We start from the raw sequence: 27,727 nt of genomic DNA, 5'->3' as shown, positions 1-27,727 counted from the left end.
AAAGGGACATTCCGGTCAAAATTTAAATGCGCATAGATGAATTAAATCTCTGAATTGAAACATTTTTGCGCTATACAAGAATAAGCAAAAATACTTATAGTAAAAGTTTTCACTGTTTTAGTGTTATTATTTTTTCTGCACGTGCATGTGAAGCATAGCTGGATTTTCTTTGTGCACCAGCATTTTAAATTCTACAGCTGCTCAGAGCACCTGCGGGACTTGTATCATGTCAGCAATTAACAAATTGAGTCATTACCAGATGGTAAAAGCACCTTAGGCTGGGTTTAAAATGCTGGTGCACGGTGCATACTTAAATACATGTTTGAAACAGCTATAGCGTTTATTAGAAGCATTTTCGCTAATACATCTATATTACAAAATTGCTTCTATTCAAAATGCATCCATGTGGATTCTAATTTTGGCTGGAATGTTCCTTTTAAGTTATGAAATATGTTTTGGGTGTGTATGCCTCATACTCATACCTTCAAATTTGCAATATATTTTAAATATTTAACGTATAACATCTGAATTTACAAATCTAATAAAATTACATTTTTGATGTTATTGATCAACCTCAATATGCCCTAAATATTAAAGGGACAATCTACTTTATTTTTGTTTTGTTTAAAAGCTATATAATGCCTTTACTACTTTGCTAGACATTTCCTAACATGTCATAACTCTAATACAACAAGTTTTAAATGTTGGGGTCTAGAAAGAGCAGGAAACGTAGAACCAATTCTGTTACAAAAGGAGACTAAATGGATATTCCCACTATATTCAATGATACCGTATGGCATGAATAGGAATAATAATTATTGGGTATATTTATGAATACTAAATAATTGGGGGTTATATCTCAATCTAGTGTTTTTATAAATGATACCCATCTAGGTCACTAGCGTACAAAATACAATATGAATTAGTACCTCATTATTAATCTTATAGGCAGGCTAAATATGCCTTTGGAATTGTAAAGTTATGGAAGACTGTGTTGATTTGAATCATCAGGCCATTATAAACATTTTGTGAATATAAACCTTTATTTATAAATATGACAAATCCGCATTGAGGTATAATAAGGAAAATAAATTAGAGCTATGTTGTTTCAATCTATACATATTGTTGCTAAAATGTAGCTGTTATTGCAAGCTTTACAGCTAGACCTGCACATAAGATGGAATATCTTAGGGCTATGCTCCCCAGATATACATTTTGCCCATCTATAATTATCTCTGGATTTCACATATAAATAGCTTTGTTTTATTTTAGCACTGCAGTCGGCATAAATAAACGCAGCGTTAGACACAATATCAGTGAATTCTTCATGCCTGCATTGAAGGAATATCGACCTGATAGGCACACGCCCCCTTAGCATGACCAATGGCAGATGCAAGTCTGACGTTATGAGGGGGCGTGTATGCTAAGCCACAATTGGCGGCCGTTAATGGTGGTTCTTTCCCTATATAAAACACTGGATTTGGACACTCAGTTTGTCTAACTAATATTGAAAAAGGACCTTGATACTGTTTGAAACAAGTCTATTTGCTATAGCTCTCGGTGTGCTCTTCACCCCTGTCACCTGAAGGTGACATATCCAGTTATCGGCCAGGAAACAGGAGAGTAAATAGCGCCACTGTTTTATGTAGTGGAATTGTCCTTTTAAGGACAGTTACATACTGGTTACTAATAGATTTTAATAGCATATATTAAAAGTTATATTTTATCAGCTTACTCAAGCATAATACTGATAGTGAGTGCTTTAGCCCCCTTCTTTCTCTTGGTTATTTTTTGGGTCTTCATATTTACAGAGGGTGGCACCGGATATAGTACTTTTATAGTTACCTTATCCTTATTATCACATTTCTCACTGTCACAGTGAGAATATAAAACATTTTGTTTTTGTTATATTTACTACCCATTCCCCAGCTTTGCATAACTAACATTCTTATATTAATATACTTTATACTGAAATATTTGTATTGAAGTTTTCAGTGAATACAATTATACATGGATAATAACACTGGCTGTAATAATAAGCATATTTTCTCCATTACATCATCTTCAAATGAGACAATTTTGTATACATTAGTGATAACAAGTGTATCTAAGATCTATACTTTATAGCCTCAGTTTACCTGTTTCTAAGCCCCTGCAAGTCATCTTATATCCGTGCCTTTTATTAGCTTTTTATAGCCATACAGTGCTAGTTTATATGGATAACATTGTGCTCACTCCCGTGTAGAATGATAACTATGCAGGAGCAGCACTAATTAGCTGAAATGCATGATTGTGAAAGAAACTGAGATAAGGGGGCCATCTACAAGGTGATCACAGAGGTAAAAAGTATACTAATATAACCGTGTTAGTTATGCAAAACTGTTGAATGGGTAATAAAGGCATTGTCTATTTTTAAACAATAACAATTTTCAAGTAGACTTTTCCTTTAAGTGTATCGCAATTAAGTACCCATTACTGTGTTAAATATTAGTTGCCTTTGGGGTGAAAAAAATTCTAAACCATTAAATGTTCTGACAAGTGCTGTACATTATATTATCAGTCAGGGTGTCACCTCAATCACACACTGAGTGTCACAGTACAAAATAGCCTGATACTCACTGCCTAGTGTTTAGTTATCCTGATCACATGACACCCAAGCCCTATACAGCTGCTGTCATTTATATCTGAGTATAATCATTACTGTTGTCATGTGATCAGCTGCAGATACATCAGTAGCACTTTGTAGGAGCATAAAATAAACCCCACAGCACTATATGATCTGCTCATCTGTATGTCCTGTCTGTATATTGTGAGTTAAAGGGGCATTGTACTTAAACCTTCTATAATACATGTGAAAGACCAGCAGAGAAACAGCTTTGTAATATTTATTTTTACGTGGATAATTTTAAAGGGACATTGAACTTTGCCAGCAAGCCACAACATTAAAGACAGAACCAACTAATTATTATTAGTGATAAATACCCAGTTGAGAAGTGGCAGCAGCGATGACTATGAAAATGTGCAATAGTGTACGCAGTTGAATTGCATATTCTAATGAGCTGTGAAGACGCACGTGCAAATGCAGGGATGCAGCCCGTGGGTGAAACATTTATTTTAGATCCATTTAGGGCCAGATTACGAGTGGCGCGTTGGTTAACAGGGTATGAAATGGCTCAGTGGTGAAAAGGTTAAACTTGATAACTTGCATTATTTCTCCTATTATTTTTACTCTAAGAGAAAATGCCTTTGTCTTGAACTATATAAATCCCTTTATATATCTGATGTCTCTATCATATCACTGTGGTACTCTCTCTCACACAGGCAATACAAGTTAAGATAATTAAATGGGCTATAGTGGGGTTTTAATAACCAGTGGGAAATGGATTTTATTTTCAAAACCTCACAGAACCCTGTAATACGTCTCATATGGGAATTCTGATTGGTTACAGTGAGGCTGTAGTTGTAGCAAGTAAAGTAACTGATTCCCAGCTGACTCCCTTTACTGTATGACACAGGTTGTATTTACTGTTGTGCTGATGTCATTTCATGGGATGTTTCTTCCAGATGTGACTGCTACTGATGTAGGCTCAGGTTTATTTAACTTAAATTCCACTGTTTTAAAAAAAAAAAAATTAAACTAAGTTTTATAAAGATACCATGCAAAGAATGATTTATTTATTTATTTCTATTACTGATATTTTTTTCAGATGTAAACAATGCCAAAATTGTATGTAACACGGAACAAACAGAAGATCAGTGGCTAAGTAATATGACAGAAGCTGCAGAGCAGGGAATATGTGACAATATAAGTACAGGTAGGTGTACTAGTGTGATGTGAATCTGTGGGAAGCAGGGCACAGGTGAGTGTATTTGTATGACATATGGGGGATGCAGGGCACAGGTGAGTGTACATGTGTGATGTGTCTGAGGGATACAGGGCAGTAGGGCACAGGTGAGTGTACATATGTGATGTGTCTGAGGGATGCAGGGCAGTAGGGCACAGGTGAGTGTAAATATGTGATGTGTCTGAGGGATACAGGGCACAGGTGAGTGTACATATGTGATGTGTCTGAGGGACACAGGGCAGCAGGGCACAGGTGAGTGTACATATGTGATGTGTCTGAGGGATACAGGGCAGTAGGGCACAGGTGAGTGTACATATGTGATGTGTCTGAGGGATACAGGGCAGTAGGGCACAGGTGAGTGTACATATGTGATGTGTCTGAGGGATACAGGGCAGTAGGGCACAGGTGAGTGTACATATGTGATGTGTCTGAGGGATACAGGGCAGTAGGGCACAGGTGAGTGTACATATGTGATGTGTCTGAGGGATACAGGGTAAAGGTGAGTGTAGCACCAAATTTAGTAGCGATCTCACCGAAAATGAGCAAGGAGAGAAGGTATATAGTATAAAAACGATCCTTTATTTCATCTGTTTAAAACCAGCATAAAGGCACAGGACACAGCTGACGCGTTTCCTGCCTCAGAGGCAGTTCATCAGAGCTAACAAACAAGCGTTACTCACAGCTGTTAAATAATCAAGGTAAGAGGTATTTCAGCCAATTGCAACTTGTTTAACACATTCAGTACCTCCATTTCAATAATCACTATACTTCATACACAAATATACACAATCCTATAACAACTTTTAAGAAAGCTCATTTAAAATGTAAAACATTAAGAAAGAGAATAGAAATAATGCAAAGCAATTTTTTCATACAATGTGATTTTAAATGATGATGGGAAAAGAAACACACAGAGGTTGCACATATTACATATGAATACAGTATAAAAGTCAAATGCCATATAATAATTGATAACTGTCCAATCTCTGCATACTAGGTGCCCTGTACAGAAACAAATCTTGCCTCAGCCCTACAGTAAAGGAAAAGATTGTACAGCAAATGCTGATACCTATCTTGGATTATGGGGACATAGTATATGCACCTGCTCCACAAACTCACCATAATAAACTAAATACGTTATATAACTCGTTCTGCCGCTTTCTGCTACAATGTAACTACAGGACCCACCATTGTGACATGCTAAAAGAACTAAACTGGCTGTCGCTGGAATCCAGACGCACCCTCCATCTTTCCTGCCTTGTCTTTAAGAGCCTTTCTGAGAAGCTCCCACCCTACCTGAGCAGAATGCTCTCCCCTGCTATTCCCACCTCCTATAACCTCCGATCCAATAACAGCACATTATTTAGCTTGCCTCAATACAAAAAGAAAGCAGCTCGATCCTAATTTATAATAAATAATATAAGATCTAACATGGACTGGAATAATTATATCTAATTCCTATCTATAAACAATTTGACATCGCTAATTTTATTCATACCATTAGGGGATCCAGTTCTTAATGTATAGATCCAAAACACTTCCTTTCTACTTAAAGCTTGATATCTGTCTCCTCCACGTATTCCCAAGGAAACATGTTCTATTCCTTGAAAACTAAAATAGCCTAAACTACTATCATGGAGTGCAAAGTGTTTAGCCACTGGTGTCTTAGGTATTTCTGCCTCTATTGATAGTAAATGCTCCCTTATCCTGTCCTTTAGTAATCTCGAAGTGAGTCCTACATATTGAAAATTACAATATAGACAAGTGATAAGGTAAACAACATATGTAGAGTTACAATCTATACAATCCCTGATTTTAAATGATTTACCTGTGTTTGTTGAAATAAAACTGTCACTTGTTTTAGCAAATTCACAGCATTTACAAGGCCTGCCACCACATCTATAGAAACCAGCTTTTCTGGATAGCCAATTTTTATTTGTGTTCGTCTCATTTTGATTTCTTTTGGAACTGAAATTCTTCATTATTTTCTCACCAATAGTTTCAGACTTCCTAGAGACAAAATTACACATGGCAGAAATAGATTGTAAATCTTTGTCATTTTCTAATATCGGCAACCTTTTTTTTATAATGTTGGAAATATCATTGTACTGTTTACTGAATTTTGTAACAAAGTTTATACCACTATTATCTGAACTTATTTTGATATTATCTTTCAACAGATTGTCCCTATTGTAATGGGAGACCTGTTCAGATATTTTCTTTAGGTCATAAGGCTTATAACCCCTATCTATAAGTCGTGATGTTAAATCATTAGCATGTTTCCAATAATTTTCAAGATAAGTACAATTGCGTCTAAGCCTTATATATTGACCTTTGAGTATGCCCTTTTTTAAATGTGATGGATGTAATGAGTCTGCTCTCAGTATAGTGTTGCCTGTTATATCTTTTCTGTAAACCTCCGTGGTTACTTTATCTTCAGAATGACAAATTAGATCTAAGTATGGTATATTGTTTTCTGAGGCCTCAGATGTAAATCTTAGGTTCCCCACATTATTGTTCAGATAATCAAGACATTTTTCTAAAGCTTGGTTGGAGCCATCCCACACTATCAAGATATCATCAATGTATCTAGTGTACATTTTAATGTTATCTCTAAACTCATTCCGTTCATTAAATATTGTCTCAGTTTCAAAGTTTGCAAGGTAAAGATTCGCATACGATGGGGCAAATTTTGCCCCCATCGCAGTGCCTCTTAATTGTAGAAAGAATTCTCCATTAAAGATAAAAAAGTTATGTTCCAATAAGAAGGAAATGGCTTGTAGAATGAAATTAATTAGATTGATGTCATATTCTGAATACTTTTCTAACATTTTCTTGACTGCACTAATCCCTAACTCATGAGGAATACATGAGTATAGGGATATAGCATTGATGGTTACAAATTTGTAACCATCTCTCCATGTGAAATTTTGTAATAGTCTCAACAAATGTTTAGTGTCTCTGAGGAAACCTGGTAACAATTGTACAACTGGCTGAAGTTGTGCATCAACCCATTGTCCCAATCTCTCTCCCAGGGAGCAAATAGCAGAGATAATTGGCCTCCCTGGGGGATTTTCCAAGGATTTGTGTATTTTTGGTAAGATCTTAAATACCGGGACTCTAGGTGTATCAACATAAATGAATTCTCCTGTTTTGACGGTCAATAAAGACTCCTCTAATCCTATGTCTAGTAGATGTTTTAACTCTCTCTGGTATTTAATTGTAGGATTAAACGTTAATTTCTTATATGTATGTATATCATTTAGTTGTCTATAAACCTCCGTTAAATATTGATCTTTATTGAGTATCACTATTGAACCACCCTTGTCTGAATTGACAACTACCAAATTGGGATTATTTTTTAGAGTGTTAAGTGCAACTATCTCTTTTTTATTTAGATTGTTTATATGAATGTGTTTCCTTCTGATTCTTTATATTGATTTCTTCAGATAAAGTTATCAAATCTTGTTCTAGTATGGAATGAAACAGGTGAGTGTACGTGTGTGATGTGTCTGAGGGATACAGGGCACAGGTGAGTGTACGTGTGTGATGTGTCTGAGGGATACAGGGCACAGGTGAGTGTACATATGTGATGTGTCTGAGGGATACAGGGTACAGGTGAGTGTACGTGTGTGATGTGTCTGAGGGATACAGGGCACAGGTGAGTGTACGTGTGTGATGTGTCTGAGGGATACAGGGCACAGGTGAGTGTACGTGTGTGATGTGTCTGAGGGATACAGGGCACAGGTGAGTGTACATGTGTGATGTGTCTGAGGGATACAGGGTACAGGTGAGTGTACGTGTGTGATGTGTCTGAGGGATACAGGGCACAGGTGAGTGTATGTGTGTGATGTGTCTGAGGGATACAGGGTACAGGTGAGTGTACTTGTGTGATGTGTCTGAGGGATACAGGACACAGGTGAGTGTACGTGTGTGATGTGTCTGAGGGATACAGGACACAGGTGAGTGTACGTGTGTGATGTGTCTGAGGGATACAGGGCACAGGTGAGTGTACGTGTGTGATGTGTCAGGGATACAGGGCACAGGTGAGTGTACGTGTGTGATGTGTCTGAGGGATACAGGGCACAGGTGAGTGTACATGTGTGATGTGTCTGAAGGATGCAGGGCACAGGTGAGTGTACGTGTGTGATGTGTCTGAGGGATGCACGGCACAGGTGAGTGTATTTGTATGACATGTATGGGGGATGCAGGGCACAGGTGAGTGTACGTGTGTGACGTGTCTGAAGGATGCAGGGCACAGGTGAGTGTACGTGTGATGTGTCTAAAGGATGCAGGGCACAGGTGAGTGTACGTGTGATGTGTCTGAAGGATGCAGGGCACAGGTGAGTGTACGTGTGTGATGTGTCTGAGGGATGCAGTGCACAGGTGAGTGTATGTGTGTGATGTGTCTGATGAACGCAGAGCACAGGTGAGTGTACGTTTGTGACATGTCTGTGGGAATCAGGGCACAGATGCTTTTACGTGTTTTCCTGTGGGAAACAGGAGAGTGTACGTGTGACATGTCTGATGGATGTGTGGCACAGGTGAGTGTACGTGTGTGGCATGCCTGAAGGATGCAGGGCACAGGTGAGTGTACGTGTGTGATGTGTCTGATGGACGCAGGGCACAGGTGAGTGTACATCTGGGACATGTCTGAGGGACGCAGGGCACAGATGATTCTACGTTTGTGACATGTCTGTAGGAAATAGAGTGTACGTGTGACATGTCTGAGGGATGCAGACCATAGGTGAGTGAACATGTGTGTGACATGTATGGGGGATACAGGGCACAGGTGAGTGTACGTATGTGATGTGTCTGAGGGATGCAGGGCACAGGTGAGTGTACGTATGTGATGTGTCTGTATGTGATGTGTCTGAGGGATGCATGGCACATGTGAGTGTACGTATGTGATGTGTCTGAGGGATGCATGGCACAGGTGAGTGTACATGTGTGTGACATGTATGGGGGATGCAGGGCACATGTGAGTGTACGTATGTGATGTGTCTGAGGGATGCATGGCACAGGTGAGTGTACATGTGTGTGACATGTATGGGGGATGCATGGCACAGGTGAGTTTACATGTGTGTGACATGTATGGGGGATGCAGGGCACATGTGAGTGTACGTATGTGATGTGTCTGTATGTGATGTGTCTGAGGGATGCATGGCACATGTGAGTGTACGTATGTGATGTGTCTGAGGGATGCATGGCACAGGTGAGTGTACATGTGTGTGACATGTATGGGGGATGCAGGGCACATGTGAGTGTACGTATGTGATGTGTCTGAGGGATGCATGGCACAGGTGAGTGTACGTGTGTGATGTGTCTGAGGGATGCAGGGCACAGGTAAGGGTATGTATGTGACATGTAGGGGGGATGCAGGGCACAGGTGAGTGTACATGTGACATGTCTGACTTATGCAGGGCATAGTTGAGTGTATGTGTGTGATGTGTCTGAGGGGTGCATGGATTTTGTTTTCAAAAACCTCACAAAACCCTGTAATACGTCTCATATGGGAATTCTGATTGGTTACAATGAGGCTGTATTTTGTAGCAAGCAAAGTAACTGATTCCCAGCTAACTCCCTTTACTGTATGACACAGGTTGTATTTACTGTTGCGCTAATGTTATTATATGGGTTTGTTTCATCCAGATGTGACTGCTACTGATGTAGGCTCAGGTGTTTTTAACTTAAATTACACAATATATCACACTAAACTAATTTTTAAATAGAGCCCATGTAAATATCGATTTATTGATTGATTATTTTTTTTTAGGTGAAAAAGATGCTAAGATTTCATGTAACACAGAACAAACAGAAGATCAGTGGCTAAGAAATATGCCAGAATCAGCAGAGCAGGAAATATGTGACAATATAAATACAGGTGAGCGTACGTGTGTGACTTGTCTGTGGGATGCAGGGTACAGGTGAGTGCATGTGTGTGATGTGTCTGAGGGACGCAGAGCAAAGGTGTGTGTACGTGCCTGACCATGGAACTCCAAGTAAGGTGAGTGTACATGTGTAGCATATCTGTGGGTTGCAGGGCACAGGTAAGTATGTGTGTGAAATGTCTGAGGGATACAGGGCACAGGTGAGTGTACATGTGTGATGTGTCTGAGGGATACAGGGCACAGGTGAGTGTACGTGTGTGATATGTCTGAGGGATACAGGGCACAGGTGAGTGTACGTGTGTGATGTGTCTGAGGGATACAGGACACAGGTGAGTGTACATGTGTGATGTGTCTGAGGGATACAGGGCACAGGTGAGTGTACATGTGTGATGTGTCTGAGGGATACAGGGCACAGGTGAGTGTACGTGTGTGATGTGTCTGAGGGATACAGGGCACAGGTGAGTGTACGTGTGTGATGTGTCTGAGGGATACAGGGCACAGGTGAGTGTACATGTGTGATGTGTCTGAGGGATACAGGGCACAGGTGAGTGTACATGTGTGATGTGTCTGAGGGATACAGGGCACAGGTGAGTGTACATGTGTGATGTGTCTGAGGGATACAGGGCACAGGTGAGTGTATTTGTATGACATGTATGGGGGATGCAGGGCACAGGTGAGTGTACGTGTGTGATGTGTCTGAGGAATGCAGGGCACAGGTGAGTGTACATGTGTGATGTGTCTGAGGGATGCAGGACACAGGTGAGTGTACATGTGTGATGTGTCTGAGGGATGCAGGGCACAGGTGAGTGTACATGTGTGATGTGTCTGAGGGATACAGGGCACAGGTGAGTGTACGTGTGTGATATGTCTGAGGGATAGAGGGCACAGGTGAGTGTACGTGTGTGATGTGTCTGAGGGATACAGGACACAGGTGAGTGTACATGTGTGATGTGTCTGAGGGATACAGGGCACAGGTGAGTGTACATGTGTGATGTGTCTGAGGGATACAGGGCACAGGTGAGTGTACATGTGTGATGTGGCTGAGGGATACAGGGCACAGGTGAGTGTACATGTGTGATGTGGCTGAGGGATACAGGGCACAGGTGAGTGTATTTGTATGACATGTATGGGGGATGCAGGGCACAGGTGAGTGTACGTGTGTGATGTGTCTGAGGGATACAGGGCACAGGTGAGTGTACGTATGTGATGTGTCTGAGGGATACAGAGCGCTGGTGAGTGTACGTGTGTGATGTGTCTGAGGGATACAGGGCACAGGTGAGTGTACATGTGTGATGTGTCTGAGGGATACAGGGCACAGGTGAGTGTACATGTGTGATGTGTCTGAGGGATACAGGGCACAGGTGAGTGTACATGTGTGATGTGGCTGAGGGATACAGGGCACAGGTGAGTGTATTTGTATGACATGTATGGGGGATGCAGGGCACAGGTGAGTGTACATGTGTGATGTGTCTGAGGGATGACGGTCACAGTTGTGTGTATGAGGCTGAATTTTCAAGTTTCGAATTGAGCTTGATGCCCCGTGTTTCTGATGAGCCTTCAGGCTCGCCAGAAACACAAGTTATGAAGCAGCGATCTAAAGACCGCTGCTCCATAACCTGTCGGCCTGCTCTGAGGAGGCGGACAGACATCACCTGAAATCAACCAGATTGAATGCGATTGGGTTGATTGACACCCCCTGCAAGCGGCCGATTGGCCGCAAATCTGCAGGGGGCAGTATTGCACCAGCAGTGTACCAGAACTGCTGGTGCCATGATAAATGGCGAGAGCGTATGCTGTCAGAGTTTATCGATGTGCAGCGGACATGAGCCGCAATATCGGATCATGTCCGCTCACATCATGATAAATAGGCCCCTATGTGTGTGATGTGTCTGAGGGATACAGGGCACAGGTGAGTGTACATGTGTGATGTGTCTGAGGGATATAGAGTACAGGTGAGTGTATGTGTGTGAAGTGTCTGAGGGATGCAGGGCACAGGTGAGTGTACGTGTGTGATGTGTCTGAGGGATGCAGGGCACAGGTGAGTGTACGTGTGTGATGTGTCTGAGGGATACAGGGCACAGGTGAGTGTACGTGTGTGATATGTCTGAGGGATACAGGGCACAGGTGAGTGTACGTGTGTGATGTGTTTGAGGGATACAGGGCACAGGTGAGTGTACATATGTGATGTGTCTAAGGAATGCAGGGCTCAGATGAATGGATTTTATTTTCAAAATCCTCACAAACCCTGTAATACGTCTCATGTGGGAATTCTGATTGGTTACAATGAGGCTGTATTTGCAGCGAGTAAAGTAACTGATTCCCAGCTAGCTTGCTTTACTGCATGACACAGGTTGTATTTACTGTTGTGCTAATGTCATTATATAATTTGTTTCATCCAGATGTGACTATTAATAATATAGGCTCAGGTGTATTTAACTTAAATTACACAATGTATCACACTAAACTAATTTTTAAATAGAGACCATGTAAATAGTGTTTTTTTTTTTATTTATTCTTTTTTGTCCAGTTGAAAAAGATGCTAAGATTTCATGTAACACAGAAGATCAGTGGCTAAGTAATATGCCAGAAGCGGCAGAGCAGGAAATATGTGACAATATAAATACAGGTGAGTGTACATGTGGGACACAAGGTACAGGTGACTGCACGTGTGTGAAGGGTCTGACCATGGAACTCTCCCAGTAAAGTAACCTACAAGTTTCTAATAAAATTGTGCATAGATAAATTGCATTATAAACACATTTTTCAAAGAAATTCATTGTTATTTGACTACTGTGCTAGCTTAGCCCTAAACATGTCAGTAAGTCTCCTTTTTACTGGTTGCTAGGCACCGCTATGGACGAGTTTACACCATGCGCCAGTAATGATTCTGTGACATTTATTGTTTGCTCGTGTACTATAGATCTTTCTGATATAGTATTATTTTACATTTTTTATATTTATAACCCATGTTCTCATTTTAATTTACCTTCTAAATAATACATGATTTATTGAGACTGGTGTACAGTTCTTTTGGAAATCAAGGGTTTAAGTCCTCATGTACAAGAAAGGAAAAGAGAAACACAGTGCATCCGCGATACACAGTATTGTTTATTCTTACAGCTAATCACACATGAACAAAACACACTTACAAGATAACAGTGTGAAAGAAGCACTTTGCCCACTGGCCTGATGATATAGCCTGCTGTACTCTTCGAGGGAATCCCAGAGACGCCGACCTGCAGCACCTGGTTTCCCACTCCTCTCCGCAGCTAAGTGTAACAAACTTTCCACTGTTCAGCACAGTCCTGATGTTTCCTGTAGGTACCTCCTCCCTACGCGTTTCCTCTGCTCACAGGCAGACTTCTTTTTATGCTCCTTTTCGTACGTCCTACATACGTTTTTTCACATTTACATTTAGTTGAGCACTAAGTTTGACTTAGTGCTGACAAAGCAGGCTGGATCTTAAAGCCTCCAGCTGGCTGTCACCAACAGCAGATTATTGTTGTTCCCTCTAGGCTGTGGGTTCAGCTCTCTCCAGTCTGATCACGTGACCTCTACCTCTGGATAGCTGATCTTTCACAGAGTAAATCCTTGCTCTTTCAGTTTATCTGTGCTGTGTAAAGTCACCTGCAAAGCTGCATCGTGCAAACCACTCAGTGTGTGAGCAGAGGAAACGCGTAGGGAGGAGGTACCTACAGGAAATGTCAGGACTGTGCTGAACAGTGGAAAGTTTGTTACACTTAGCTGCGGAGAGGAGTGGGAAACCAGGGGCTGCAGGTCGGCGTCTCTGGGATTCCCTCGAGGAGTACAGCAGGCTATATCATCAGGCCAGTGGGCAAAGTGCTTCTTTCACACTGTTATCTTGTAAGTGTGTTTTTTTCATTTGTGATTGGCTGTAAGAATAAATGATTCTGTGAATCGCGGATGCGCTGTTTCTCTTTTCCTTTCTTGTACAGCTTGCCGCCTCAGGACTTACACAGCTGGAGCCCTGTGAACTATCAGCTGCTCCGTATAAGATTCTAACATCACCGTCACATTCAGAGGTTCTTTGAGTCAGTGTTTCATTACCTAGACTTTCAGCCACTTACAGGACTGGGACTAAGCTTATCAATTTTTATACACTTTGACCTTTTTTCATACATTTTGTTGTATGATTTTGCCATTTGCATTTGTATTTATTAGGTGGACTACTAGTATTATTCGTTTCATTGTTAATTAATTTTTTATGTATTAATATTTTTATATATATATATAGTATATTGGAAGTGTTGCTGCAGCGCGGGTCTTCTTGATTCATATTCCGCTGTTTATTGTTTTTCCTATTTTAAGTCCTCATGTAGCCACAATTTGGGCTGCCTCGTTGTTTTGTAAAAAATTCTTAGCCTTACAATACCCCATATAGAAAAAGACACTCATAGATAGACAGATATTTAACATTTACATACATTTTAATGCATCAAATGAACATACATTTTATTTTAAAATTAGATTCTTAAAAAAAAAGATTAAAAGTAATAACTGTCTGAAACCTCATACCTTGCTTCATTTTGGTGCACGCAAGCAATAGTTATAAAATCTAGTTTTCTGACTGAAGTAATTTTATTACATTATAATACTTTTGATAACATTTGATAACATACAGCTAGTTTTGAGCGCTATAGGGAAATTAACGAACTCAACAAAAGTTGCGTTATTTAATCCCCTATAGCGCTGCCATTACAAGTTTTAAAAAACCTGGCTTGTGCGGGCGATATGGAGATTTTGAGCTCCATACCGCAGCAAAAACAAGCAGTGTTTTGACGTGCTCGTGCACGCTTTCCCCATAGACATCAATAGGGAGAGCGGGTCAGAAAAAAGTCTAACACCTGGAATGAAAAACTCCGTAATCCCCAAGACAGAACATAGAGTGATCTGAGATGTCATCACAGAAAATGCAGCATGTCTGCAGAAAGAACAGGAACTGTTAGCACTTTAACTTTTCAGTGCTGCTCCACATTAGGCTGTTCTTTTTAAACAGAGCGGTTCTCTGACTGCATTGTATAAGTTTTCCTTAACACAGTGCACCCAGAGCAAAGTGCTTTTTGAAGACAACAGTCAAATATGCAGTAGTGCATTGATGTCTGGCTCTGAGATTTTTGCAAGCTCATTCCCTAGCTTTTCACAGTCTGCAAAGCTGTTTTTCTCTGAATGTAAGATGTTTGTATGAACAATGCAATATTTGTATTACTAAATTTCTATGTTCGACTAAGAGAAAAGGAAACAAATGAATTCAAGAGACATTTTACAATTACTTTTTTTGTCTGCAGCTAATTTGCAATGCAATTTTTAATTACTGCACTAGATTATACAACTTTAAATATTGCTTTATTCTCCAGTTAATCAACACATTGCAATTGATCTGGTGCTTTAGTGTAACCGGCAATTTAACAATTTTATTTTATTTAAAAATGACCTGCAGAAAAATTTTCACTAAAAAAAAATCTCATTGCAGAAAGTGAAGAAAAGTTCTGTCTCTGGGTCCGTAAGGCAACCCCGTTGATGTCTATGGGGGGAAAAAAAAGTTAATTTTAAACCTAACACCCATAAACCCCACGTCTAAACTACCAAGGGCCTTTAAAAGGGCCTTTTAGGGGGCCCTTAAAAGGGCCTTTTGTAGGGCATTGCCCTAAGTTAAATAGCTCTTTTGCTACAAAAAAACAAATACCCCCTAGCAGTATACCAATAGGAGTTAAGCGGCTCTCATTCTATTGGCTGATTCATCAGCCAATAGAATGAGAGCTGCTTAAATCCTATTGGCTGATTTGAACAGCCAATAGGATTTCTTTTTTAAGACACGATGAGTCCACGGATCATCTTAATTACTAATGGGATATTCACCTACTGGTCAGCAGGAGGCGGCAAAGAGCACCACAGCAGAGCTGTTAAATAGCTCCTCCCTTCCCTCCCACTCTAGTCATTCTCTTTGCCTACGTTAGTGATAGGAAGTGGTAAAGTGAGGTGGTATCTTTTAGGTTTAAACTTGAACACCTCCGCCTGTTACTTAGGGAGGTTTTGATTACTTTGGACGACTTTGACTCCACGGTAGTGGTTGCCCCTACGAAGTCTAGTAAATTGGACAGATATTTCGAAGTTCCTTCTTACTCAGACGTATTTCCTGTTCCAAGGCGAGCTTCGGAGATCATTACTAAGGAATGGAAGAGACCTTTTACTACGGACGCTTCCCTTCAAATTATTAAATTGGGAGCTAACATTTCGGGGTTTCTATTCTGGCACGCAGAGCCTTATGGTTAAAGCCTTGGTCTGCGGATGTATCATCTAAGTCTAAGCTTCTAGCGATCCCTTACAAGGGGAAGTCCTTGTTTGGACCTAGCCTCACAGAAATTATCTCTGATATCACGGGAGGTAAGGGTCATCTCCTACCTCAGGATAAGAGAAACAAACAAAAGGGGCGACAGAGTAATTTTAGTTCCTTTCGAAATTTCAAGGAAAATTCTTTCTCTTCCTCCTCTAAGCAGGAACAATCTAAGCCTACATAGAAACCCAACCAGTCTTGGAATAAGGGTAAACAATCCAAGAAGCCGACTACTGAATCCAAATCAGCATGAAGGGCATGCCCCTGATCCGGGTCCGGATCTTGTAGGGGGCAAACTTTCCTTCTTCATTCAGGCTTGGGTTCGGGACGTTCTTGATCCCTGGGCAATAGAAATAGTGTCTCAGGGATACAAATTGGAGTTCAAAAGATTTCCTCCCAGAGGCAGGTTTCTTCTTTCAAGATTATCTGTAGACTAGACAAAAAGAGAGGCGTTCTTACTTTGTGCAGAACACCTCTCCGCCCTGGAAGTAATTGTTCCCGTTCCAATTCTGGAACAGGGTCAGGGGTTTTATTCCAATCTGTTTGTTGTTCCCAAAAAGGAGAGAACCTTCAGACCAATTTTAGACCTCAAAAGTCTAAACAGATTTCTCAGAGTTCCGTCATTCAAGATGAAAACTATTTGTTCCATTCTTCCTTTAATCCAGGAGGGTCAGTTTATGACAACAGTGGATTTAAAGGATGCGTACCTTCATGTCCCTATTCACAGGGATCATCACAAGTTTCTAAGGTTTGCCTTCCAGGACAAACACTTCCAGTTCGTGGCGCTTCCTTTCAGCCTGGCCACTGCTCCCAGAATTTTCACAAAGGTTCTGGGGTCTCTGTTGGCGGTACTTCGGTCAAGGGGCATTGGAGTGGCGCCTTATCTGGGAACTCCATCCGGAAGTGTTTTCCCATCTGATTCTCAAGTGGGGTCAGCCGGAATTGGATCTTATGGCATCCTGACAGAATGCCAAGTTCCCGAGATACGGGTCGAGGTCCAGGGATAGATGCTCTGGCGGTCCCTTGGACCTTCAGTCTAGCATACCTATTTCCTCCGTTTGCTCTTCTTCCTTGGGTTATTGCTCGAATCAAAGAGGAGAGGGCGTCTGTGATCCTCATAGCGCCGGCCTGGCTGCGCAGGATTTGGTATGCGGATTTGGTGAAGATGGCATCTCTGCCACCCTGGAGACTTCCGTTGAGGAAGGACCTTCTAATACAGGGACCCTTCCTTCACCCAAATCTAGTTTCTCTGAAGCTGACTGCTTGGAGATTAAACGCCTAATTTTATCCAAGCGGGGGTTTTCTGATTCGGTCATAGAGAACATGATTCAGGCACGTAAACCTGTTACTAGAAGGATTTACCATAAGATTTGGTGTAAATATCTCTATTGGTTTAAAGCCAAGGGTTACTCATGGAGTAAAGTTAGGATTCCTAGAATTTTGTCTTTTCTTCAAGAAGGTTTGGAGAAAGGTTTATCGATGAGTTCCCTAAAGGGTCAGATCTCGGCCTTATCTATTTTCTTACACAAATGTCTGGCGGATGTCCCAGATGTTCAATCCTTTTGTCAGGCCTTAGTTAGGATCAGGCCTGTGTTTAAACCAGTTACTCCTCCATGGAGTCTTAATCTTGTTCTCAAAGTTTTTCAAGGGGCTCCATTTGAGCCTATGCATTCCTTAAATATATATATATATATATTTTAATAACTTTATTTATAGCAAATAAGAACAAGAGATCCAATATATACATGACAAATAACAAAGAAGAGTAGAATGACAAGACCTTTGTTGGTTCCACAAAATCCATCATAATAATAGATATGAGTACAGCGAATAAGAACAGGATCACTAGTTTGTCATGCAGAGGCAAGGAATCAAATGTTCCCTAATGTTGTTTATACATTAAATAAGAACAAAAGAAACAAAACCAAACAATAAATATATAACACTTACCCGGAGCGCCTCCAGCTCACCCCACAGACCAGTGCTCAGGAAAAAAGAAGAGCAATAAAAAGACAATCCAAAATACGTTTATGGTTGCTTGGGGGCCTAGTTGGGCCTAGCCATCAGATAAACACCATTTACCTCTGAGGTTCTCATTTAGAACATAAAGACTGTTTGTTTATAAATGGGAAAATAACTCTATATCTAACACTAGCCGGTAAAAATAATAGATAAGCCTCCCATTTGTGAAGAAATCTCTTAATCTGTTTTTCTGGGTCTCACTTTGTGTCTGCCTGTTCAATCAGCATCTGGGTGTGTATCTTACTAATTAATTGTCGGAAGGGAAGAGATCTTTCACTAGCCCATCCTGTCAGAATGACTTGTCTAGCGAGCATAAGGACTGTGATTATGAAAATGTCAAACTTATATTCTCTGTCCTTAGGGATCAAGAAAATCACATGCTGTGCTGTGAGTGGTACCTGTTCTTTTGTCACCCTTGTCAGCCAGTAAGCAGTTCTGTGCCAGAATCCTTTCAATTTGGGACAATCCCATAGCAAATGAGTCCAGTCGGGAAGTTGGTATCTACACTTGTTACAAATGTTCTTCGCCCCCAGCACCCATTTTGAACGCAGACTAGGAGTAATGTAAGCTTGATGTATGAATTTCATATGTGACTCCCTCAGCTGTGCAGAGACTGTACTTGTATGTGCCTTTCTAAAACTGGCTTTGAGGAGATCAGGATCTATCTGTAGCTCTCTGTGATTTGACCACTTTAGTAAAATCCCCTGTACAGTAGATTCCTCAAAATGTCTAAGGAAAAGATCATATATGTAGGAGATTTTGTAAGATCCTTGCTTGGCTAATGCGCATACCTTTTCAATGTTAGAGGGTTCGTTAGTTAACAGCTTATCTGAAATCAACTGGTATAGGTAATGTCTACACTGAAAGTACGCAAACCTGTGTGAGTTAGGGAGACCATACACATTTTGCAATTCCTGAAAAGATGTATTTGCTAAAGTTAGTGGGTTGAAGAGTTGGTGAAGCTTAGTGAGATGTTTTCGTTTCCATACAGCAAACACCTCTGTCGTGTATCCTGGAAGGAAGTGTAAGTTGTCTTTAATCGGTAAATATTTGCTCACTGAGTTCTGCACCCCCCATAGTTTACAATTCTTGGACCATGCCCTCAGGGGATCCCTAAATAATATATGGGATTGTATACACGGGGGAAGAGAGTTGAAGTTTGCATGAGGCAGAAATGCCAAATGTATTGGTTTAATGAGGCTAGTCTCTAGGTTAGGGATGGTAAAGTGATTGTTGCCCACAAGCCAATCCAATGTGATCTTAGACAGGGCAGCCCAGTTGTTCCACATTATATAGATCAACCATTTTAAAAAGGTGAACCCTGCCAGAGAGGGAGAGGGGAAGCCTCGCCCAGCTCAGGAGCATTTGTTTGATGTTAGCAATAATGTCACTAAAATTGAGGTGGTACAACTTAGAAGGGTTGACATGTATCCATATCCCTAGATATTTGAAAAGGCCCTCCGTAAACCTTGAGACCTGTGTCTGTCAATGTAGTTTTGTGGGCATTCTGCAACCAGGTAACTTCGGACTTATCGATATTGATCTTATAGCCCGAAAAGGTCCCAAAATTGTTAATAATATCTAGGAGTGGTTGTAGATTGTTGAGGGGGTTACCTACAAAGCATTCCTTAGATATTAAGTTGTTATCTTGGAAGGTTTTATTTCTTGTTTCTATTTCCTATGCTCATAGAGTATCAGAGCTCTCTGCGTTACAGTACAAGTCTCCTTACCTTATTTTCCATTCAGATAAGGTAGTTTTACGTACTAAGTTAGGATTTCTTCCTAAGGTTGTTTCTAACAGGAACATTAATCAGGAGATTGTTGTTCCTTCTTTGTGTCCTAATCCTTCTTCTCAGAAGGAACGTCTTCTACACAATTTAGACGTGGGCCGTGCTTTAAAGTTTTACTTGCAGGCAACTAAGGACTTTCGTCAGTCGTCTTCTTTGTTTGTCATTTTTTCAGGAAAACGTAAGGGACAGAAAGCTACAGCAACTTCTCTTTCTCTTTGGCTGAAGAGTATCATACGTTTTGCTTATGAGACAGCAGCCTCTTGAGAGAGTTATGGCTCATTCCACAAGGGCTGTTGCTTCCTCATGGGCATTCAAAAATAAAGCTTCTGTGGAACAGAATTGCAAGGCTGCAACTTGGTCCTCTCTGCACACTTTTTCAAAATTCTATAAATTTGACACTTTTGCCTCGGCTGAGGCTGCTTTTGGGAGAAAGGTTCTTCAAGCCTTCCGTTTAGGTTCCCTGTCTTGTCCCTTCCGTATCATCTGTGTACTCTAGCTTTGGTATTGGATCCTATTAGTAATTAAGATGATCCGTGGACTCATCGTGTCTTAAAAAAAGAAAAGAAAATTCATGCTTACCTGATAAATGTATTTCTTTTTTCACACGATGAGTCCACGGCCCGCCCTGTTCTTGTAAGACAGGTTTTTTGATTTTTGTAAACGTCAGGCACCTCTGCACCTAGGCTTTTCCTTTCTTTCCTTAACTTCGGTCGAATGACTGGAGTGGGAGGGAAGGGAGGAGCTATTTAACAGCTCTGCTGTGGTGCTCTTTGCCGCCTCCTGCTGACCAGGAGGTGAATATCCCGTTAGTAATTAAGATGATCCGTGGACTCATTGTGTCAAAAAAGAAATACAGGGAGTGCAGAATTATTAGGCAAGTTGTATTTTTGAGGATTAATTTTATTATTGAACAACAACCATGTTCTCAATGAACCCAAAAAACTCATTAATATCAAAGCTGAATAGTTTTGGAAGTAGTTTTTAGTTTTGTTTTTAGTTATAGCTATTTTAGGGGGATATCTGTGTGTGCAGGTGACTATTACTGTGCATAATTATTAGGCAACTTAACAAAAAACAAATATATACCCATTTCAATTATTTATTTTTACCAGTGAAACCAATATAACATCTCAACATTCACAAATATACATTTCTGACATTCAAAAACAAAACAAACAAATCAGTGACCAATATAGCCACCTTTCTTTGCAAGGACACTCAAAAGTCTGCCATCCATGGATTCTGTCAGTGTTTTGATCTGTTCACCATCAACATTGCGTGCAGCAGCAACCACAGCCTCCCAGACACTGTTCAGAGAGGTGTACTGTTTTCCCTCCTTGTAAATCTCACATTTGATGATGGACCACAGGTTCTCAATGGGGTTCAGATCAGGTGAACAAGGAGGCCATGTCATTAGATTTTCTTCTTTTATACCCTTTCTTGCCAGCCACGCTGTGGAGTACTTGGACGCGTGTGATGGAGCATTGTCCTGCATGAAAATCATGTTTTTCTTGAAGGATGCAGACTTCTTCCTGTTCCACTACTTGACGAAGGTGTCTTCCAGAAACTGGTAGTAGGACTGGGAGTTGAGCTTGACTCCATCCTCAACCCGAAAAGGCCCCACAAGCTCATCTTTGATGATACCAGCCCAAACCAGTACTCCACCTCCACCTTGCTGGCGTCTGAGTCGGACTGGAGCTCTCTGCCCTTTACCAATCCAGCCACGGGCCCATCCATCTGGCCCATCAAGACTCACTCTCATTTCATCAGTCCATAAAACCTTAGAAAAATCAGTCTTGAGATATTTCTTGGCCCAGTCTTGACGTTTCAGCTTGTGTGTCTTGTTCAGTGGTGGTCGTCTTTCAGCCTTTCTTACCTTGGCCATGTCTCTGAGTATTGCACACCTTGTGCTTTTGGGCACTCCAGTGATGTTGCAGCTCTGAAATATGGCCAAACTGGTGGCAAGTGGCATCTTGGCAGCTGCACGCTTGACTTTTCTCAGTTCATGGGCAGTTATTTTGCGCCTTGGTTTTTCCACACGCTTCTTGCGACCCTGTTGACTATTTTGAATGAAACGCTTGATTGTTCGATGATCACGCTTCAGAAGCTTTGCAATTTTAAGAGTGCTGCATCCCTCTGCAAGATATCTCACTATTTTTGACTTTTCTGAGCCTGTCAAGTCCTTCTTTTGACCCATTTTGCCAAAGGAAAGGAAGTTGCCTAATAATTATGCACACCTGATATAGGGTGTTGATGTCATTAGACCACACCCCTTCTCATTACAGAGATGCACATCACCTAATAAGCTTAATTGGTAGTAGGCTTTCGAGCCTATACAGCTTGGAGTAAGACAACATGCATAAAGAGGATGATGTGGTCAAAATACTCATTTGCCTAATAATTCTGCACTCCCTGTACATTTATCAGGTAAGCATAAGTTTTTGATACAATTAAATTTTCTTTTTAGCAGCTCTAATTCCTGTTGGCTGATTCAAAATTTTCAGCCAATAGGAATGCAAGGGACGCCATCTTGAATTGTGTACCTTGCATTAAAGATTCAGTGTACGGCGGTGACCATATGAAGAGGATGCTCCACCTCGGATGTCTTTAGGATGGACCCGCTCTGCGCCACCGGGATCAAGATAGAAGAGGCCGTCTGGATGAAGATTGAAGAGGCCGTCTGGATGAAGATTGAAGAGGCCGCCTGGATGAAGATTGAAGAGGCCGCCTGGATGAATACTTCTCTCCGCTTGGATGAGGACTTTGCCGCCGGGGTGAAGATTGAAGAGGCCACCTGGATGAAGACTTCTCGCCACCTGGATGAGGACTTCGCCGCTGGGATGAAGATTGTTCAAGCGGGACTTCAAAAACTGTAAGTGGATCGTCGGGGGTTAATGTTAGGCTTTTTAAGTTTTTTTTTTGGATGTTTTTTTTTTTTTAGTTTTAAGGTTTGGGCAGTAAAAGAGCTAAATGCCCTTTTAGGGCAATGTCCATACAAATGCCCTTTTCAGGGCAATGGATAGCTTAGCTTTTTTAGATTTAGGTTTTTTATTTTGGGGGGATGGTTGGGTGGTGGGTTTTACTGTTGGGGGTCTTTGTATTTTTTTTTTTTACAGGTAAAAGAGCTAATATCTTTGGATCAATGCCCCACAAAAGGCCCTTTTAAGGGTCATTGGTAGTTTATTGTAGGCTAGGGTTTTTTTTTTATTTTGGGTGGGCTTTTTTATTTTGATAGGGCTATTAGATTAGGTGTAATTCTTTTTTTATTTTGGATAATTTTGTTTGTTATTTGCCGTAATTTAGTGTTTGTTATTTTTTGTAACTTAGTAGTATTTTTTTGTAATTTTTAGAGTAGTGTTAGGATTTTTTTAATGGTAGTTTATTTTTTTTTTAATTGGTAGTTAGTTTAATATTAATTTAATAGTTATATTACTTTAATTGTTAGTTTAAACTTAGTTTTTTTAAATTTGACAGGTAAGTTTTAATTTAAAAACTACTGCTGTAATACCTACATATCCAGCTCCAGGGGGCGCTAAGATATATTATGGCACAGAAACGTTATTATTATAACATATATAACAATAGTATGTATACAGATGTATATATAATTTATATTAGTGCCTTAACTGAGTCCTTTAATGTCAATAGGATCAGATGTAAGATGACGTCCAAAAAGATTGTTCACTATGATTAAAGTGCAGGTATGCAGAGTGCGGGCAGTGCCTCTCATAGGCAAAAAAGAAATCCAAAAATCTGTGAGAAAAATCACAATATTGCAGTGGTGCTGACAACTGACAATTATTGTATTAAAATAATACTCACAAGGGTTTGGCTGTGTGCTAAATGATGCAGGCTGGGGACTCACAGTGGTCCAGCAACACTGATCCGACCATCAGATAAACAGGAATACACAGGAACTCCAGGTGGTGGGAGAAGCAATAGATGCTCAGGCTTCCAATAGATACAACAAATATTTATTAAAATCTTATAAAAACAATGGGTATAGTGTGCACCCAATAAAGTTAAAAAAACAACAATAGTGGAAATAGTGGTAACAGATTGCAACGCGTTTCTCAGCTTGTCTAGCTGCTTACTCAGGCATCTGTTAACAATAAGGAAGCTCTAGATTTAAAACCTGATACAGAGCCCATATGCTCCTCCCTGCACCTGATAAACAGGTGTGACAAATCAACGATCTACCTAATTAATATGTGTCATATGATACCCTGAACAAAGAATAGTACATGTTGTTATTTTCAAACAACCTGTAATCCTTTTAAAAAACATTCCAAAAAGTCCTAAACAGTTAAACAACTGGTGCCAGAGTTCCTCTACCAAATGTTTGAAACACCAGTGAATGCCTATAGTGCAACCACATACCTCATAGGAGTTCCCCTTCCTAGGCAAACCTCAATGTTTCACTGATATGTAAGTAAATATATACAATCATATCTGGCGTCTGTTCATTTCCCTCAGGAGATATTGATGCCAATATGCGCTTATGTTAATGTAAGCTTTGTTGGTGATAATATTTTTTCGGTAGATGTGATACTTATGTTTATGATGGGGCCGTTTTACTTTTCTTTTGTTTTTTTAGAGTTATCCTTGTTTTAACTACAAGCACACAAGAAGTAGTTATAAAGATTTGTTTTGGGACTAAAATAATTGTATTACTGAAATTTTCTGAGATCACAATTTTAAAAGGCTCTAAATAATACATTTAAGAAAAATAATAGGAACAAAATTACAACATTAATTTTAATTTAGTTCAGTGATTGGTGTATATGGTATATTTGTGAGTCCTTTAAAAATAGTCACTGATGTCCAGTAAACTGTTGTTAAGCCTTAGCATGGAGCTGGGTAAAGGTGTAGGGGTTACGGAACGCCCCCTACCTTTGTAGTATACACTAACTTAGAACAGTTAAAATGTCTCATGATTAGATATTTATTTATTAATAAATAACGTTACTTCCGTTGTCTTTCTTATTGACAGGTGAATTCACAAACCACAATAATCCTAGTCATGATCAGAGTGCAGATGCTTCTTTAAATCTTCATCAAAGAAGCCAAGTGGGAAATTTATGTTCTGAATGTGGGAAATATTTTCTCAAGAAATCACATCTTTATAGACATCTGAAAGATCATAAAGGAGAAAATCCATTTTCCTGTTCTATATGTGGGACATGTTTTAACCGTAAAGGAAATCTTGTTGTTCATCAGAAAATTCATACAGGAGAAAAAAAAAAGTCATGTTCTGTATGTGGGAAATGTTTTACTCGGAAGTCGTATCTTATTACGCATCAGAAAATTCATTCAGGAGAGAGAGCATTTTCATGTTCTGACTGTGGGAAATGTTTTACTCAGAAACCATATCTTATTGATCATCAGAAAAGTCATACAGGAGAGAGAGCATTTTCATGTTCTGACTGTGGGAAATGTTTTACTTGGAAACCACATCTTATTCGTCATCAGAAAATTCATACAGGTGAGAGAGCATTTTCATGTTCTGAGTGTGGTAAATGTTTTACTCAGAAATCAAATCTTATTATGCATCAGAAAATTCATACAGGAGAGAGAGCATTTTCATGTTCTGACTGTGGGAAATGTTTTACTCAGAAATCAAATCTTATTACGCATCAGAAAATTCATACAGGAGAGAGAGCATTTTCATGTTCTGACTGTGGGAAATGTTTTACTTGGAAACCACATCTTATTACGCATCAGAAAATTCATACAGGTGAGAAAGCATTTTCATGTTCTGAGTGTGGTAAATGTTTTACTCAGAAATCAAATCTTATTACGCATCAGAAAATTCATACAGGAGAGAGAGCATTTTCATGTTCTGACTGTGGGAAATGTTTTACTCTAAAATCACATCTCATTGATCATCAGAAAATTCATACAGGAGAGAGAGCATTTTCATGTTCTGAGTGTGGGAAATGTTTTACTCGGAAACCACATCTTATTCGTCATCAGAAAATTCATACAAGAGAGAGAGCATTTTCATGTTCTGAGTGTGGGAAATGTTTTACTCAGAAATCAAATCTTATTACGCATCAGAAAATTCATACAGGAGAGAGAGCATTTTCATGTTCTGACTGTGGAAAATGTTTTACTCGGAAACCACATCTTATTCGTCATCAGAAAATTCATACAGGAGAGAGAGCATTTTCATGTTCTGAGTGTGGGAAATATTTTACTCTAAAGTCAAATCTTACTAAGCATCAGAAAAGTCATATTAAAGGAAATAAGAACATAACCACTTAAAGGACCTCTCATTGCAGAAGAATTGCATAATTAACAAGTGCATAATAAAAAGACAATGATTTAACACCTACTCTGAATTTCAAATAAGCAGTTGATTTTCTTCTGACAAATTAATTTTTCTCCCATTTTCCGGCACCCTGTATCATGTGACAGACATCAGCCAATCACAGACTGGTATGCGTAAACCCTGTGAGCTTGTGCACATGCTCAGTAGGATCTTGTTCCCCAGAAAGTGTGAAGATAATTTGATAATGGAAGTACATTGTAAAGTGTCTTTAAACATTTATGATTCAGAAAGAGCATGCAGTTTTTTTTTTACTTGAGTTTCCCTTTAAGAGAAGAGTGGCATGTAGTTATCACCCACACAATACCTAGTAATGATAATGACTACATGTTATCCTTGGGGGGGGCGCTTTTGAAGTAGTTTGAGGCTCCTTCTGCACTGCAAGAATTTACTAGGTGGCTTACTGTATTTGTCATACCTGGGGGCATCATGAGTCCCTAAATTGGTTTTAATAGCCAAGTGATCACATGGCACAAATAAAATGCCCTGTTGATGAAGCCGTCTTTGCAATTTAGGTACTGTTGAAGGCATTCTAGTCAGTTTATCACTGAGGTGACAGAGTTCGGAATTTAAATTGACCAGTTGTTTAGGATATGCCCCTATGTTATTATAAAAAATGCAAAAGCCCTTGTCTGGAATAGGAGTGACCCCCTTGTTGCATACAATGATAACACTACATTTTTTTTTTAATTTTTGATGTTTAATTGCAAAATTATATATTATAAATATATTCTCTATTTATGCTATGATCCAGAACAGTTTTGACTAGAGTTGAGAAAAAAAAACAACTATTTTTACACTGTATTGTTTATGACCTTGTTTATTAAAATGGTTATAAAAACAAAAATATGCTTTTTTTTTTTTACCTTTTGATGCAGAGTCCTCATATAAAATAATAGTATAGTTTGGGTGTGTTTCTCATTGGAAAATTACTTCTAGTAGGGCTTAATTAAATGTAAGCAGATTTTAAAAGCTCAAAACATCTCAGCACAGGGGTGTAAAATGGTTTTGTAGCTAAGGGGTGAACACGACATGAAACACTTTGAAATTGAAATATAAAATATTTCATTGTTTTTATTAGGACTACTTTGTAAAATACTTTATTTTTTTTCATTTGTGTGGATCCATGGATGTAATAACCGTGGTAATAAGGATAATACCCTCATTTAGCAACCACATGATCAAACCAAACAGGTATGTTTAGTTCAGTGGAGTAAATAGCTCTATTTGTGTCCATCAAGCTGAAGAAGCCATTTATATTTTTATGGGCCGAAATACATCTTCTCCTAACCTGTACAACATTCAGCTGAACCAGAGACCTTATTGCCTTGACACAGTTCACTATTCCTTTGATATTGTGGGTGTTGTTGTAATCTTAAAGAAACTCATTCCACATGATCACAAAATACTGAATCATATTTCTTGTTAAGTCTGCTATACTCTTCTGGTGACATAAATAAGCCTGATCCAGAAACCATTTGTTACATATCCATTTT

At 39.7% G+C, this 27,727-nt stretch overlaps 1 protein-coding gene across 1 annotated transcript in view; it reads left to right on the top strand.

Annotated features, from left to right (window-relative positions):
- LOC128657124 (oocyte zinc finger protein XlCOF22-like) overlaps nt 1-27,078 on the top strand; it is a 39,224-nt gene extending 12,146 nt beyond the window's left edge. The window contains exons 7-10 of the mRNA XM_053711371.1: nt 3,708-3,815; nt 9,622-9,729; nt 12,264-12,362; nt 24,894-27,078. Coding sequence (XP_053567346.1) covers nt 3,708-3,815; nt 9,622-9,729; nt 12,264-12,362; nt 24,894-26,167 — 1,589 coding nt within the window. The 3' untranslated portion in view covers nt 26,168-27,078. The remainder of the gene's footprint in view (nt 1-3,707; nt 3,816-9,621; nt 9,730-12,263; nt 12,363-24,893) is intronic.
- Nucleotides 27,079-27,727: the final 649 nt, after the last annotated feature.

This window comes from Bombina bombina, chromosome 4 (genome assembly GCF_027579735.1).
Source record: "Bombina bombina isolate aBomBom1 chromosome 4, aBomBom1.pri, whole genome shotgun sequence".
Taxonomy (NCBI): Eukaryota; Metazoa; Chordata; class Amphibia; order Anura; family Bombinatoridae; genus Bombina; species Bombina bombina.
The sequence above is the reverse complement of the archived record's forward strand: the minus strand, read 5'-3'. Positions and strand labels throughout refer to the sequence as shown.